Source organism: Oncorhynchus keta, chromosome 22 (assembly GCF_023373465.1).
Source record: "Oncorhynchus keta strain PuntledgeMale-10-30-2019 chromosome 22, Oket_V2, whole genome shotgun sequence".
Classification (NCBI taxonomy): domain Eukaryota; kingdom Metazoa; phylum Chordata; class Actinopteri; order Salmoniformes; family Salmonidae; genus Oncorhynchus; species Oncorhynchus keta.
Window position 1 is genome coordinate 53,049,634 of NC_068442.1, and position 15,165 is coordinate 53,064,798.

A 15,165-nucleotide genomic window follows, 5' to 3' on the forward strand; every position below is an offset into this window, starting at 1 on the left:
CCCATAGGGCTCTACCCAACGGGCTCTGGTCAAATGTTGTGCTCTAAAAAGAGAATAGGTTGAATTTGGATAGCAGGCAGCCTCAGTGGAACCTGAGCTGGTGGTTTGTCTGCTGGGCTCCACTTAACTCGGGGTCCTGACAGCAGCTGCTGTGTTTCAGAGTCGTCCCAGGACTGCCGGAGTCTGCCCTGCCTGAACGGGGGTACGTGTGCGAAGGGCGGCGACTCCTACATCTGCGACTGCGTAGCCGGGTTCAAGGGCAGGCAGTGTGAGCTGTGTGAGTTCATGCCTTCTGTCTTGGTCTCCACCACACGACACATTGACATTGGAATGCCATACACACCACTTAGCTGTCGCCATAGGAAAACCCTTTAAAGAACCTTGTTGGTTCCAGGTAGAACTGTTTTGGGTTACATGTAGCTCAGATGGTAGAGCATGGCGAGGGTTGTGGGTTCGATTCCCACGGGTGGCCAGTACAGGGTTGTGGGTTCGATTCCCACGGGTGGCCAGTACAGGAAAAAAAGGATGAGAAATGTATGTACTCACTATTGGATAAGAGTATCTGCTAAATGACTCAAAAAATACAAATAAAATTGAATCATTTCCACAGGGAGTTCTACACGGAATCCAAAATGGTTCTACCTGGAACCCAAAATGGTTCTACATGGAACCCAAAATGGTTCTACCTGGAATCCAAAATGGTTCTACCTGGAATCCTAAATGGTTCTATTTGGAACCCAAAAAGGTTCTATTTGGAACCCAAAATGGTTCTACATGGAACCCAAAATGGTTCCACCCATGGGAATCGAACCCACAACCCTGGCGCTGCAACCGCCATGCTCTACCATCTGAGCATTCTAGTTTGGCATAGAACAACTGCATTTTCTCTCAGATCAACTGTCTTGGGCTGTCAGAAAAAATAGATTCAGATGTCTTCCTCATAGGAGGACATCATTTCCCAACACCATAACTACCCAGCACCATAACTACCCAGCACCATAACTACCCCAGCACCATAACTACCCAGCACCATAACTACCCAGCACCATAACTACCCAACACCATAACTACCCAGCACCATAACTACCCAACACCATAACTACCCAGCACCATAACTCCCCAGCACCATAACTACCCAGCACCATAACTACCCAGCACCATAACTACCCAACACCATAACTACCCAGCACCATAACTCCACAGCACCATAACTACCCAGCAACATAACTACCCAGCACCATAACTAATCCAGCACCATAACTACCCAACACCATAACTACCCAGCACCATAACTCCACAGCACCATAACTCCACAGCACCATAACTACCCAGCACCATAACTACCCAGCACCATAACTACCCAACACCATAACTCCACAGCACTATAACTCCACAGCACCATAACTCCACAGCACCATAACTACCCAGCACCATAACTACCCAACACCATAACTCCACAGCACCATAACCCACAGGACCATAACTACCCAGCACCATAACTACCCAACCCATAACTACCCAGCACCATAAATACCAGCACCATAACTACCCGGCACCATAACTACCCAGCACCATAGGCACCATAAATACCCAGCACCATAACTACCCAGCACCATAACCCACAGCACCATAACTACCCAACACCATAACTACCCAGCACCATAACTACCCAGCACCATAACTACCCAGCACCATAACTACCCAGCACCATAACTACCCAGCACCATAACTACCCACAGCACCATAACTACCCAGCACCATACCCACCATAACTACCCAGCACCATAACTACCCAGCACCATAAATACCCAGCACCATAACTACCCAACACCATAACTACCCAGCACCATAACTACCCAGCACCATAACTACCCAGCACCATAACTACCCAGCACCATAAATACCCAGCACCATAACTACCCAGCACCATAACTACCCAGCACCATAACTACCTCAGCACCATAACTACCCAGCACCATAACTAGGCACCATAACTACCCAGCACCTACCCATATAACTACCCAGCACCATAACTACCACACCATAACTACCCAGCACCATAACTACCCAGCACCACCCAGCACCATAACTACCAGCACCATAACTACCCAGCACCACTCTACCCAGCAACTACCCAGCACCATAACTACCCACACCATAACTACCCAGCACCATAACTACCCAGCACCATAACTACCCAGCACCATAACTACCCATAGGACCATAACTACCCACAGCACCATAACTACCCAGCACCATAACTACCCAGCACCATAACTACCCAGCACCATAACTACCCAGCACCATAACTACCCAACACCATAACTACCCAGCACCATAACTCTACCCATAACTAACTCCAGCACCATAAATAACCAGGGCTAACTACCCAGCACCATAACTACCCAGCACCATAACTACCCAGCACCATAACTACCCAGCAGGACTCCCAGCACCATAACCCACAGCACTAACTACCCACACCATAACTACCCAGCACCATAACTACTCAGCACCATAACTACAGCACCATAACTACCCAGCACTAACTACCCAGCATAACTACCCAGCACCATAACTAACCCAGCACCATAACTCCCCAGCACCATAACTACCAGCACCATAACTACCCAGCACCATAACTACCCAGCACCATAACTACCACAGCACCATAACTACCCAGCACCATAACTCCCAACACCATAACTACCCAGCACCATAACTAATCCAGCACCATAACTACCCAGCACCATAACTACCCAACACCATAACTCCACAGCACCACTCATAACTCCCCAGCCACCATAACTCTACTCCAAACTACTAACCCCAGCAGGACATAACTACCAGCAGATAACTAATCCAGATAACTACCCAGCACCATAACTACCCAGGCACCATAACTACCCAGCACCATAACTACCCAGCACCATAACTTCCCAGACTCTACCCAGCACCATAACTAACCAGCACCATAACTACCCAGCACCATAACTACCCAGCACCATAACTACCCAGCACCATAACTACCCAGCACCATAACTACCCACACCAGGACTAACCCAGCACCATAACTACCCACCCATAACTACTCACCATAACTACCCAGCACCATAACTACCCAGCACCATAACTACCCAGCACCATAACTACCCAGCACCATAACTAATAACTACCCACAGCACCATAACTACCCAGCAACATAACTACCAGCACCATAACCACCCAGCACCATAACTACCCAGCAACATAACTATAGGGCACCATAACTACCCAGCACCATAGGACTACCCAGCACCATAACTACCCAGCACCATAACTACCCATAACTACCCAGCACCATAACTAATAGCACCATAACTACCCACCATAACTAGGACTAACTATCCCAGCACCATAACTACCCAGCACATAACTACCCAGCACCATAACTACCCAGCACCATAACTACCCAGCACCATACCATAACTACCAGCACCATAACTACCCAGCACTAACTACCCAGCACCATAACTACTCCAGCACCATAACTAGCCATAACTCACCATAACTACCCAGCACCATAACTACCATAACTACCATAACTACCCACCATAACTAATCCAGACCATAACTACCCAGCACCATAACTACCCAGCACCATAACTCCACAGCACCCCATAACTACCCAGCACCATAACTACCCAGCACCATAACTACCCAGCACCATAACTACCCAGCACCATAACTACCCAGCACCATAACTACCCAGCACCATAACTACCCCAGCACCTATAACTACCCAGCACCATAACTACCCAGCACCATAACTACCAGCACCATAACTACCCAGCACCATAACTACCCAGCACCATAACTACCCAACACCATAACTACCCAGCACCATAACTACCCAGCAACATAACTACCCAGCACCATAACTACCACCATAACTACTCTAGCACCATAACTACCCAGCACCATAACTAACCAGCACTATAACTACCCAGCACCATAACTACTATAACTAATCCCAACATAACTACCCACAGCACCATAACTACCCAGCACCATAACTACCCAGCACCATAACTACCCAGCACCATAACTACCCAGCACCAGCACTAACACCATACCCCAGCACCATAACTACCCAGCACCATAACTACCTAGCACCATAACTACCCAGCACCATAACTACCCAGCACCATAACTACCCAGCACCATAACTACTCCACCCAGCACCATAACTACCCAGCACCATAACTACTACACCATAACTACCCAGCACCATAACTACCCAGCACCATAACTACCCAGCACCATAACTACCTATAACTACCCAACACCATAACTACCCAGCACCATAACTACCCATAACTACCCAGACCATAACTACCCAGCAACATAACTACTAGCACCATAACTACCCAGCACCATAACTACCCAGCAACATAACTACCAGCACCATAACTACCCAGCACCATAACTACCCAGCACCATAACTACCCAGCACCATAACTACCCAGCCTACATAGGGCTAACTACCCAGCACCATAACTACCAGCACCATAACTACCCATAGGGCACCATAACTACCCAGCACCATAACTACCCAGCACCATAACTACCCAGCACCATAACTACCCATAACTACCCAGCAACATAACTACCCAGCACCATAACTACTACCCAGCACCATAACTACCCAGCACCATAACTACCCAGCACCATAACTACCCAGCACCATAACTACCCAGCACCATAACTACCCAGCACCATACCCAGCACCATAACTACCCAGCACCATAACTACCCACACCATAACTACCAGCAACATAACTACCCCAGCACCATAACTACCCAGCACCATAACTACCCAGCACCATAACTACCCAACACCATAACTACCCAGCACCATAACTAATCCAGCACCATAACTACCCAGCACCATAACTACCAAACACCATAACTCCACAGCACCATAACTACCCAGCAACATAACTACCCAATACCATAAATACCCAGCACCATAACTACCCAGCACCATAACTAATCCAGCACCATAACTACCCAGCAACATAACTACCCAGCACCATAACTTCCAGCACCATAACTACCCAACACCATAACTACCCAGCACCATAACTACCCAGCACCATAACCACCCAGCACCATAACTACCCAGCACCATAACTACCCAGCACCATAACTACCCAGCACCATAACTACAGCACCATAACTACCCAGCACCATAACTACCCAGCAACATAACTACAGCACCATAACTACCCAGCACCATAACTACCCAGCACCATTGGTCCTACCCAGCAACATAACTCCACAGCACCATAACTACCCAGCACCATAACTACCCAGCCATAACTACCCAGCACCATAACAACCCAGCACCATAACTACCCAGCACCATAACTAATCCAGCACCATAACTACCCAGCAACATAACTAACTCCAGCAACATAACTACCCAGCACCATAACTAATCCAGCACCATAACTACCCAGCACCATAACTACCCAGCACCATAACTACCCAGCACCATAACTACCCAGCACCATAACTACCCAGCAACATAACTACCCAACACCATAACTACCCAGCACCATAACTACCCAGCAACATAACTACCCAGCACCATAACTACCCAGCAACATAACTACCCAGCACCATAACTACCCAACACCATAACTACCCAGCACCATAACTACCCAGCACCATAACTACAGCACCATAACTACCCAGCACCATAACTCCCAGCACCATAACTACCCAGCACCATAACTACCCAGCACCATAACTACCCAGCACCATAACTACCCAACACCATAACTACCCAGCACCATAACTACCCAGCACCATAACTACCCAGCACCATAACTACCCAGCACCATAACTACCCAACACCATACCTAACCCAAACTACCCAGCACCATAACTACCAGCACCATAACTACCCAGCACCATAACTACCCAGCAACATAACTACCCAGCACCATAACTACCCAGCAACATAACTACCCAACACCATAACTACCATCTGACCATAACTACCCAGCAACATAACTACTAGCACCATAACTACCCAGCACCATAACTACCCAGAACAACTGTCATAACTACCCAGCACCATAACTACCCAGCACCATAACTACCCAGCACCATAAATAACCAGCACCATAACTACCCAGCACCATAACTACCCAGCACCATAACTACCCAGCACCATAACTACCCAGCACCATAACTACCCAGCACCATAACTACCCAAGCACCATAACTACCCAGCACCATAACTACCCAGCACCATAACTACCCAACACCATAACTACCCAGCACCATAACTACCCAGCACCATAACTACCCAGCACCATAACTACCCAGCACCATAACTACCCAGCACCATAACTACCCAGCACCATAACTACCCAGCACCATAACTACCCAGCACCATAACTACCCAGCAACATAACTACCCAGCACCATAACTACCCAGCACCATAACTACCCAGCACCATAACTACCCAGCACCATAACTACCCAGCACCATAACTAATCCAGCACCATAACTACCCAGCACCATAACTACCCAACACCATAACTCCACAGCACCATAACTACCCAGCAACATAACTACATAACTACCCAGCACCATAACTACCCAGCACCATAACTAATCCAGCACCATAACTACCCAGCACCATAACTACCCAGCACCATAACTAATCCAGCACCATAACTACCCAGCACCATAACTACCCAGCACCATAAATACCCAGCACCATAACTACCCAGCACCATAACTACCCAGCACCATAACTACCCAGCACCATAACTACCCAGCACCATAACTACCCAGCACCATAACTACCCAGCACCATAACTACCCAGCAACATAACTACCCAGCACCATAACTACCCAGCACCATAACTACCCAGCACCATAACTACCCAGCAACATAACTACCCAACAACATAACTACCCAGCACCATAACTACCCAGCACCATAACTACCCAGCACCATAACTACCCAGCACCATAACTACCCAGCAACATAACTACCCAGCAACATAACTACCCAGCACCATAACTAATCCAGCACCATAACTACCCAGCACCATAACTACCCAGCACCATAACTACCATAACTACCCAGCACCATAACTACCCAGCACCATAACTACCCAGCACCATAACTACCCAGCAACATAACTACCCAGCACCATAACTACCCAGCAACATAACTACCCAGCATAACTACATAACTACCCAGCACCATAACTACCCAGCACCATAACTACCCAGCACATAACTACCCAGCACCATAACTACCCAGCACCATAACTACCCAGCACCATAACTACCCAGCACCATAACTACCCAGCACCATAACATAACACCATAACTACCCAGCACCATAACTACCCAGCACCATAACTACCCAGCACCATAACTACCCAGCACCATAACTACCCAGCAACATAACTACCCAGCACCATAACTACCCAGCACCATAACTACCCAACACCATAACTACCCAGCACCATAACTACCCAGCAACATAACTACCCAGCAACATAACTACCCAACACCATAACTACCCAGCACCATAACTACCCAGCAACATAACTCCCCAGCAACATCCTCACATAGAAAATAGAACTTTGCAAGTCATAACATAACTATAATATCACCATTCAGGTACAAAGCACTTCAAAACTAAATAGGTTATTTTGAAATACAACCTTTGCCTTTGGTTTGAACTTGTCCAATCACGTTCACCAGTAACGCACGGTGTTATGCTGCAGCAATGTAGGAGATCACACACACACGCACGCACGCACGCACACACACACACACACACACACACACACACACACACACACACACACACACACACACACACACACACACACACACACACACACACACACACACACACACACACACACACACACACACACACACACAGCCCACTTCTCTTTTTAATAGAGTACCACAGTATGAGTCATAATTCCCATAAAACCTAGCGGTCAAACAGGGAAATGGTTCCAATCGTTTCTTTCCACCATTCCTTAGAAACAGTTAAAATAAGGTCTGTGTTTTCGTGTAGGGCCTACCCTGGCATACCATGTCAATAACCGTGTAAATCTCTCTCGAACAAGGTGACTTTTGTAAATACATTCTATTTGTCTGTATTGTGTGTGTTAAGACACATAAAACTGTGGGGCTCTGTACTGTACATTTCTACGTCTAAACACCCTCAGTCAAACTGTTTAAACATTTCTTTCCTAAAACCATCAATCACTAGGGAGGAGTGCCAAATTCCAACCTCCCTATCTCTCCTCTCTCTCACTCCTTCTCAGGCTAAATCCCCCTGTCTCTCTCTCTCTCTCTTCCTCAGAACAAATCTCTCTCTCCCTCTCTTTCACCTTCTCTCTCTCCCTCTATTTCACCTTCTCTCTCTCGCTCTCTCTTGCGCTCTCTCTTTCTTTCTTTCTTTCTTTCTTCCTCAAACCAAATCCCTCTCTCCCTTTCTCTCTCTCTCTCTCTCTCTCTCTCTCTCTCTCTCTCTCTCTCTCTCTCTCTCTCTCTCTCTCTCTCTCTCTCTCTCTCTCTCTCTCTCTTCCTCAGAACAAATCTCTCTCTCCCTCTCTTTCACCTTCTCTCTCTCCCTCTATTTCACCTTCTCTCTCGCTCTCTCTTGCGCTCTCTCTTTCTTTCTTTCTTCCTCAAACCAAATCCCTCTCTCCCTTTCTCTGCATCTTCTCTCTCTCTCTCTCTCTCTCTCTCTCTCTCTCTCTCTCTCTCTCTCTCTCTCTCTCTCTCTCTCTCTCTTCCTTCCTCTCTCTTTCTGTTCATACCAAATCCCTCCCTCCCTATCATTCTCCCTCCTTATGTCCCTCTCTCCCTCTTCCTCCCTCTCTCTCCCTCTTCCTCCCTCTCTCTCCCTCTTTCTTCCTCCCTTTGTCTTATCCTCAATCCCTCATGTCATATTACACAGCCTTTTTAACTGCCTCTTCCTTCAGAACCTCTCCTCTCAGTGCTTTAACACATATCTGTGTTTGTCTTTGTCCTGCTGCGACCACGTCTGTCTGCAGTCTGCCAGCGAGTGCCCCACCCGTGTACCCGCCTCTACTCTGAAACCAAGAGCGTGCCCGTCTGGGTGGGTGAAGTCTGCCATTACCTGTGAGTGTCAAAAAGTGGACGTGGACTTCCTCTGCATGTTTATACACTGCTCAAAAAAAATAAAGGGAACACTTTTAAACAAACACAATGTAACTCCAAGTCAATCACACTTCTGTGAAATCAAACTGTCCACTTAGGAAGCAACACGGATTGACAATACATTTCACATGCTGTTGTGCAAATGGAATAGACAACAGGTGGAAATTCTAGGCAATTAGCAAGACACCCCCAATAAAGGAGTGGTTCTGCAGGTGGGGACCACAGACCACTTCTCAGTTCCTATGCTTCCTGGCTGATGTTTTGGTCTCTTTTGAATGCTGACGGTGCTTTCACTCTAGTGGTATCATGAGACGGAGTCTACAACCCACACAAGTGGCTCAGGTAGTGAAGCTCATCCAGGATGGCACATCAAGGCGAGCTGTGGCAAGAAGGTTTGCTGTGTCTGTCAGAGTAGTGTCCAGAGCATGGAGGCGCTACCAAGAGACAGGCCAGTACATCAAGAGACGTGGAGGAGGCCGTAGGAGGGCAACAACCCAGCAGCAGGACCGCTACCTCCGCCTTTGTGCAAGGAGGAGCAGGAGGAGCACTGCCAGAGCCCTGCAAAATGACCTCCAGCAGGCCACAAATGTGCATGTGTCTGCTAAAACAGTCAGAAACAGACTCCATGAGGGTGGTATGAGGGCCCGACGTCCACAAGTGGGGGTTGTGCTTACAGCCCAACACCGTGCAGGACATTTGGCATTTGCCAGAGAACACCAAGATTGGCAAATTCGCCACTGGCGCCCTGTGCTCTTCACAGATGAAAGCAGGTTCACACTGAGCACATGTGACAGACGTGACAGAGTCTGGAGACGCCGTGGAGAATGTTCTGCTGCCTGCAACATCCTCCAGCATGACCGGTTTGGCGGTGGGTCAGTCATGGTGTGGGGTGGCATTTCTTTAGGGGACCGCACAGCCCTCCATGTGCTCGCCAGAGGTAGCCTGACTGCCATTAGGTACCGAGATGAGATCCCCAGACCCCTTGTGAGACCATATGCTGGTGCGGTTGGCTCTGGGTTCCTCCTAATGCAAGACAATGCTAGACCTCATGTGGCTGGAGTGTGTCAGCAGTTCCTGCAAGAGGAAGGCATTGATGCTATGGACTGGCCCGCCCGTTCCCCAGACCTGAATCCAATTGAGCACATCTGGGACATCATGTCTCGCTCCATCCACCAACACCACGTTGCACCACAGACTGTCCAGGAGTTGGCGGATGTTTAGTCCAGGTCTGGGAGGAGATCCCTCAGGAGACCATCCGCCACCTCATCAGGAGCATGCCCAGGCGTTGTAGGGAGGTCATACAGGCACGTGGAGGCCACACACACTACTGAGCCTCATTTTGACTTGTTTTAAGGACATTACATCAAAGTTGGATCAGCCTGTAGTGTGGTTTTCCACTTTAATTTTGAGTGTGACTCCAAATCCAGACCTCCATGGGTTGATACATTTGATTATCATTGATCATTTTTGTGTGATTTTGTTGTCAGCACATTCAACTATGTAAAGAAAAAAGTATTTAATAAGAATATTTCATTCATTCAGATCTAGAATGTGTTATTTTAGTGTTCCCTTTATTTTTCTGAGCAGTGTACATGTTAGAATGGATTTAATATAGACTGTAAACTTCTTTATATGCTGATGTCTTCCCTGATTTGAATCCAGTAAGAGACAGGGATACCTAGGGAAGGAAGGGGTGTGTCTTCCCTGATTTGAACCCAGTAAGAGACAGGGATACCTAGGGAAGGAAGGGGTGTGTCTTCCCTGATTTGAACCCAGTAAGAGACAGGGGTACCTAGGGAAGGAAGGGGTGTGTCTTCCCTGATTTGAACCCAGTAAGAGACAGGGGTACCTAGGGAAGGAAGGGGTGTGTCTTCCCTGATTTGAACCCAGTAAGAGACAGGGGTACCTAGGGAAGGAAGGGGTGTATCTTCCCTGATTTGAACCCAGTAAGAGACAGGGGTACCTAGGGAAGGAAGGGATGTGTCTTCCCTGATTTGAACCCAGTAAGAGACAGGGGTACCTAGGGAAGGAAGGTGTGTGTCTTCCCTGATTTGAACCCAGTAAGAGACAGGGGTACCTAGGAAAGGAAGGGGTGTGTCTTCCCTGATTTGAACCCAGTAAGAGACAGGGGTACCTAGGGAAGGAAGGGGTGTGTCTTCCCTGATTTGAACCCAGTAAGAGACAGGGGTACCTAGGGAAGGAAGGGGTGTATCTTCCCTGATTTGAACCCAGTAAGAGACAGGGGTACCTAGGGAAGGAAGGGGTGTATCTTCCCTGATTTGAACCCAGTAAGAGACAGGGGTACCTAGGGAAGGAAGGGGTGTGTCTTCCCTGATTTGAACCCAGTAAGAGACAGGGGTACCTAGGGAAGGAAGGGGTGTGTCTTCCCTGATTTGAACCCAGTAAGAGACAGGGGTACCTAGGGAAGGAAGGGGTGTGTCTTCCCTGATTTGAACCCAGTAAGAGACAGGGGTACCTAGGGAAGGAATGGATGTGTCTTCCCTGATTTGAACCCAGTAAGAGACAGGGGTACCTAGGGAAGGAAGGGGTGTGTCTTCCCTGATTTGAACCCAGTAAGAGACAGGGGTACCTAGGGAAGGAAGGGGTGTGTCTTCCCTGATTTGAACCCAGTAAGAGACAGGGGTACCTAGGGAAGGAAGGGGTGTGTCTTCCCTGATTTGAACCCAGTAAGAGACAGGGGTACCTAGGGAAGGAAGGGATGTGTCTTCCCTGATTTGAACCCAGTAAGAGACAGGGGTACCTAGGGAAGGAAGGGATGTGTCTTCCCTGACTTGAACCCAGTAAGAGACAGGGGTAACTAGGGAAGGAAGGGGTGTATCTTCCCTGATTTGAACCCAGTAAGAGACAGGGGTACCTAGGGAAGGAAGGGGTGTATCTTCTCTGATTTGAACCCAGTAAGAGACAGGGGTACCTAGGGAAGGAAGGGGTGTGTCTTCCCTGATTTGAACCCAGTAAGAGACAGGGGTACCTAGGGAAGGAAGGGGTGTGTCTTCCCTGATTTGAACCCAGTAAGAGACAGGGGTACCTAGGGAAGGAAGGGATGTGTCTTCCCTGATTTGAACCCAGTAAGGGACAGGGGTACCTAGGGAAGGAAGGGGTGTATCTTCCCTGATTTGAACCCAGTAAGAGACAGGGGTACCTAGGGAATTAAGGGATGTGTCTTCCCTGATTTGAACCCAGTAAGAGACAGGGGTACCTAGGGAAGGAAGGGGTGTGTCTTCCCTGATTTGAACCCAGTAAGAGACAGGGGTACCTAGGGAAGGAAGGGGTGTGTCTTCCCTGATTTGAACCCAGTAAGAGACAAGGGTACCTAGGGAAGGAAGGGATACTGTAAAAACACTGACACCTGTTAAATATAGTACTAGTATAACTTAACTAATTTCCAGAATGTAAATGGGTTTCATCCCTCCAAGAAGCATGTTGAATAATCAGTATTTATATGTACTTTGTATGTTTAGTCGATAAGCCATTTTTCCCCCTCTGTACCTCCCAGGTATAAAATAACGTATAAAGTTCAGCAGGATATTTGCTATCGAGAGATCTGTGGACCACCACTGCTTCCCAAGAAAAGCCCCAGTGAGTTTGATTGAACAATTCGGTCACCCGAATGAAGTAATTCATGGCTTTAATACAATCATATTGTTGTTTTCACATGTCATTATTCTCTGTTTGGACAGACAGAAGAACTAACAGACAACATTAATGGTTGGTAAAAACAGACATTACAATGAGTGATCTACTGAAATATATTGATTTAATTTAAAATGTAATACAATTTGCTTTGGTTTCAGTTAAAATAAAATTGATATTTTCTACTTTCAGAAAGCTAATCTTGGATGACCCATGTTGACCCAGAGATTGGCCTATTGGATGACCCATGTTGACCCATGTTACCCGGAGATTGGCCTATTGGATGACCCATGTTGACCCATGTTACCCAGAGATTGGCCTATTGGATGACCCATGTTGACCCATGTTGACCCAGAGATTGGCCTATTGGTTGACCCATGTTACCCAGAGATTGACCTATTGGATGACCCATGTTGCCCAGAGATTGGCCTATTGGTTGACCCATGTTACCCAGAGATTGACCTATTGGATGACCCATGTTGACCCATGTTGCCCAGAGATTGACCTATTGGATGACCCATGTTGCCCAGAGATTGGCCTATTGGTTGACCCATGTTACCCAGAGATTGGTCTATTGGTTGACCCATGTTGACCCATGTTGCCCAGAGATTGACCTATTGGTTGACCCAGAGATTGGCCTGTTGGATGACCCATGTTGACCCATGTTGCCCAGAGATTGACCTATTGGTTGACCCAGAGATTGGCCTGTTGAATGACCCATGTTGACCCATGTTGCCCAGAGATTGACCTATTGGTTGACCCAGAGATTGGCCTGTTGGATGACCCATGTTGCCCAGAGATTGGCCTGTTGTAGCCACAGCTTGAATGAGGATTTGGAGGAAGCTAACAAGTGGAACATGATTGACCCCTACAACCATCAATGAGATTTGGCCCCAGAATCATCAATAATTTCTAACTATTCTATGTCATATTTTTTTAAACAGAATTTTCACTCATGACGGATGACAAATGTACCATAAACAGTTCACACCTGTGTAAAATCAAAACATTATACATACCTCATGTCTCGCATACAGTGGGGCACATAGTCAGCCACCAATTGTGCAAGTTCTCCCACTTAAAAAGATGAGAGAGGCCTGTAATTTTCATCATAGGTACACTTCATCTATGACAGACAAAATGAGAATAAAAAATCCAGAAAAACACATTGTAGGATTTTTAATAAATTTATTTGCAATGTGATTTTCTGGATTTTTTTTCTTCTCATTTTGTCTGTCATAGTTGAAGTGTAGCTATGATGAAAATTACAGGCCTCTCTCATCTTTTTAAGTGGGAGAACTTGCACAATTGGTGGCTGATTAAATACTTTTTGCCCCACTGTATTGGTAGTTTAGTCCCTCTGCTCAGGGAAATGTGTATATTGTCTGTTTCCTCACAAACAACCCTATTTTAAAATCTGTATCGATTGATTTAACAATAAATGTAACTGTTTTACCTCTTAGCCAAAAAACATGTTCAGTAATCAGTACTGGAAAATAAGTGCCTGTCTTTGTGTCTTTCAACTCTAAACCAACATCACTGCTAGCTATCATGTAAATAGTGTTTATAGGCTGTTTTGTAGGTGAATATTTTAATAATTAAAATGTTAAAATGTTATTTTTTCGTGTCACGTTTTATTTCATATTTATTTCAAATGTAATTGTGCAGGAATGTCTACAGCTTCAATATGTTTGCGTGTGAATAACGTAGACTGTATAACAGACGCCTATTGGGAAAAGTAGGGCCTCTATTTGAAGATGTGTTCTCTGCATGTATTGTGCTGCCCACCCACAAGGTGTCTTTGTCTACACTGCATCAAGGTGTCTTTGTCTACACTGCATCAAGGTGTCTTTGTCTACACTGCATCAAGGTGTCTTTGTCTACACTGCATCAAGGTGTCTTTGTCTACACTGCATCAAGGTGTCTTTGTCTACACTGCATCAAGGTGTCTTTGTCTACACTGCATCAAGGTGTCTTTGTCTACACTGCATCAAGGTGTCTTTGTCTACACTGCATCAAGGTGTCTTTGTCTACACTGCATCAAGGTGTCTTTGTCTACACTGCATCAAGGTGTCTTTGTCTACACTGCATCAAGGTGTCTTTGTCTACACTGCATCAAGGTGTCTTTGTCTACACTGCATCAAGGTGTCTTTGTCTACACTGCATCAAGGTGTCTTTGTCTACACTGCATCAAGGTGTCTTTGTCTACACTGCATCAAGGTGTCTTTGTCTACACTGCATCAAGGTGTCTTTGTCTACACTGCATCAAGGTGTCTTTGTCTACACTG

The 15,165-nt window shown here is 46.8% G+C and overlaps 1 protein-coding gene across 6 annotated transcripts in view; it reads left to right on the forward strand.

Annotated features, from left to right (window-relative positions):
- Positions 1–14,494, forward strand: part of sned1 (sushi, nidogen and EGF-like domains 1) — a 221,787-nt gene extending 207,293 nt beyond the window's left edge. For all 6 annotated transcript variants that reach the window (XM_052475605.1, XM_052475606.1, XM_052475607.1 and 3 more), the window contains 5 exons: positions 161–277; positions 9,100–9,187; positions 12,741–12,823; positions 12,925–12,952; positions 13,070–14,494. In XM_052475605.1, coding sequence (XP_052331565.1) covers positions 161–277; positions 9,100–9,187; positions 12,741–12,823; positions 12,925–12,950 — 314 coding nt within the window. In that variant the 3' untranslated portion in view covers positions 12,951–12,952; positions 13,070–14,494. The remainder of the gene's footprint in view (positions 1–160; positions 278–9,099; positions 9,188–12,740; positions 12,824–12,924; positions 12,953–13,069) is intronic.
- Positions 14,495–15,165: the final 671 nt, after the last annotated feature.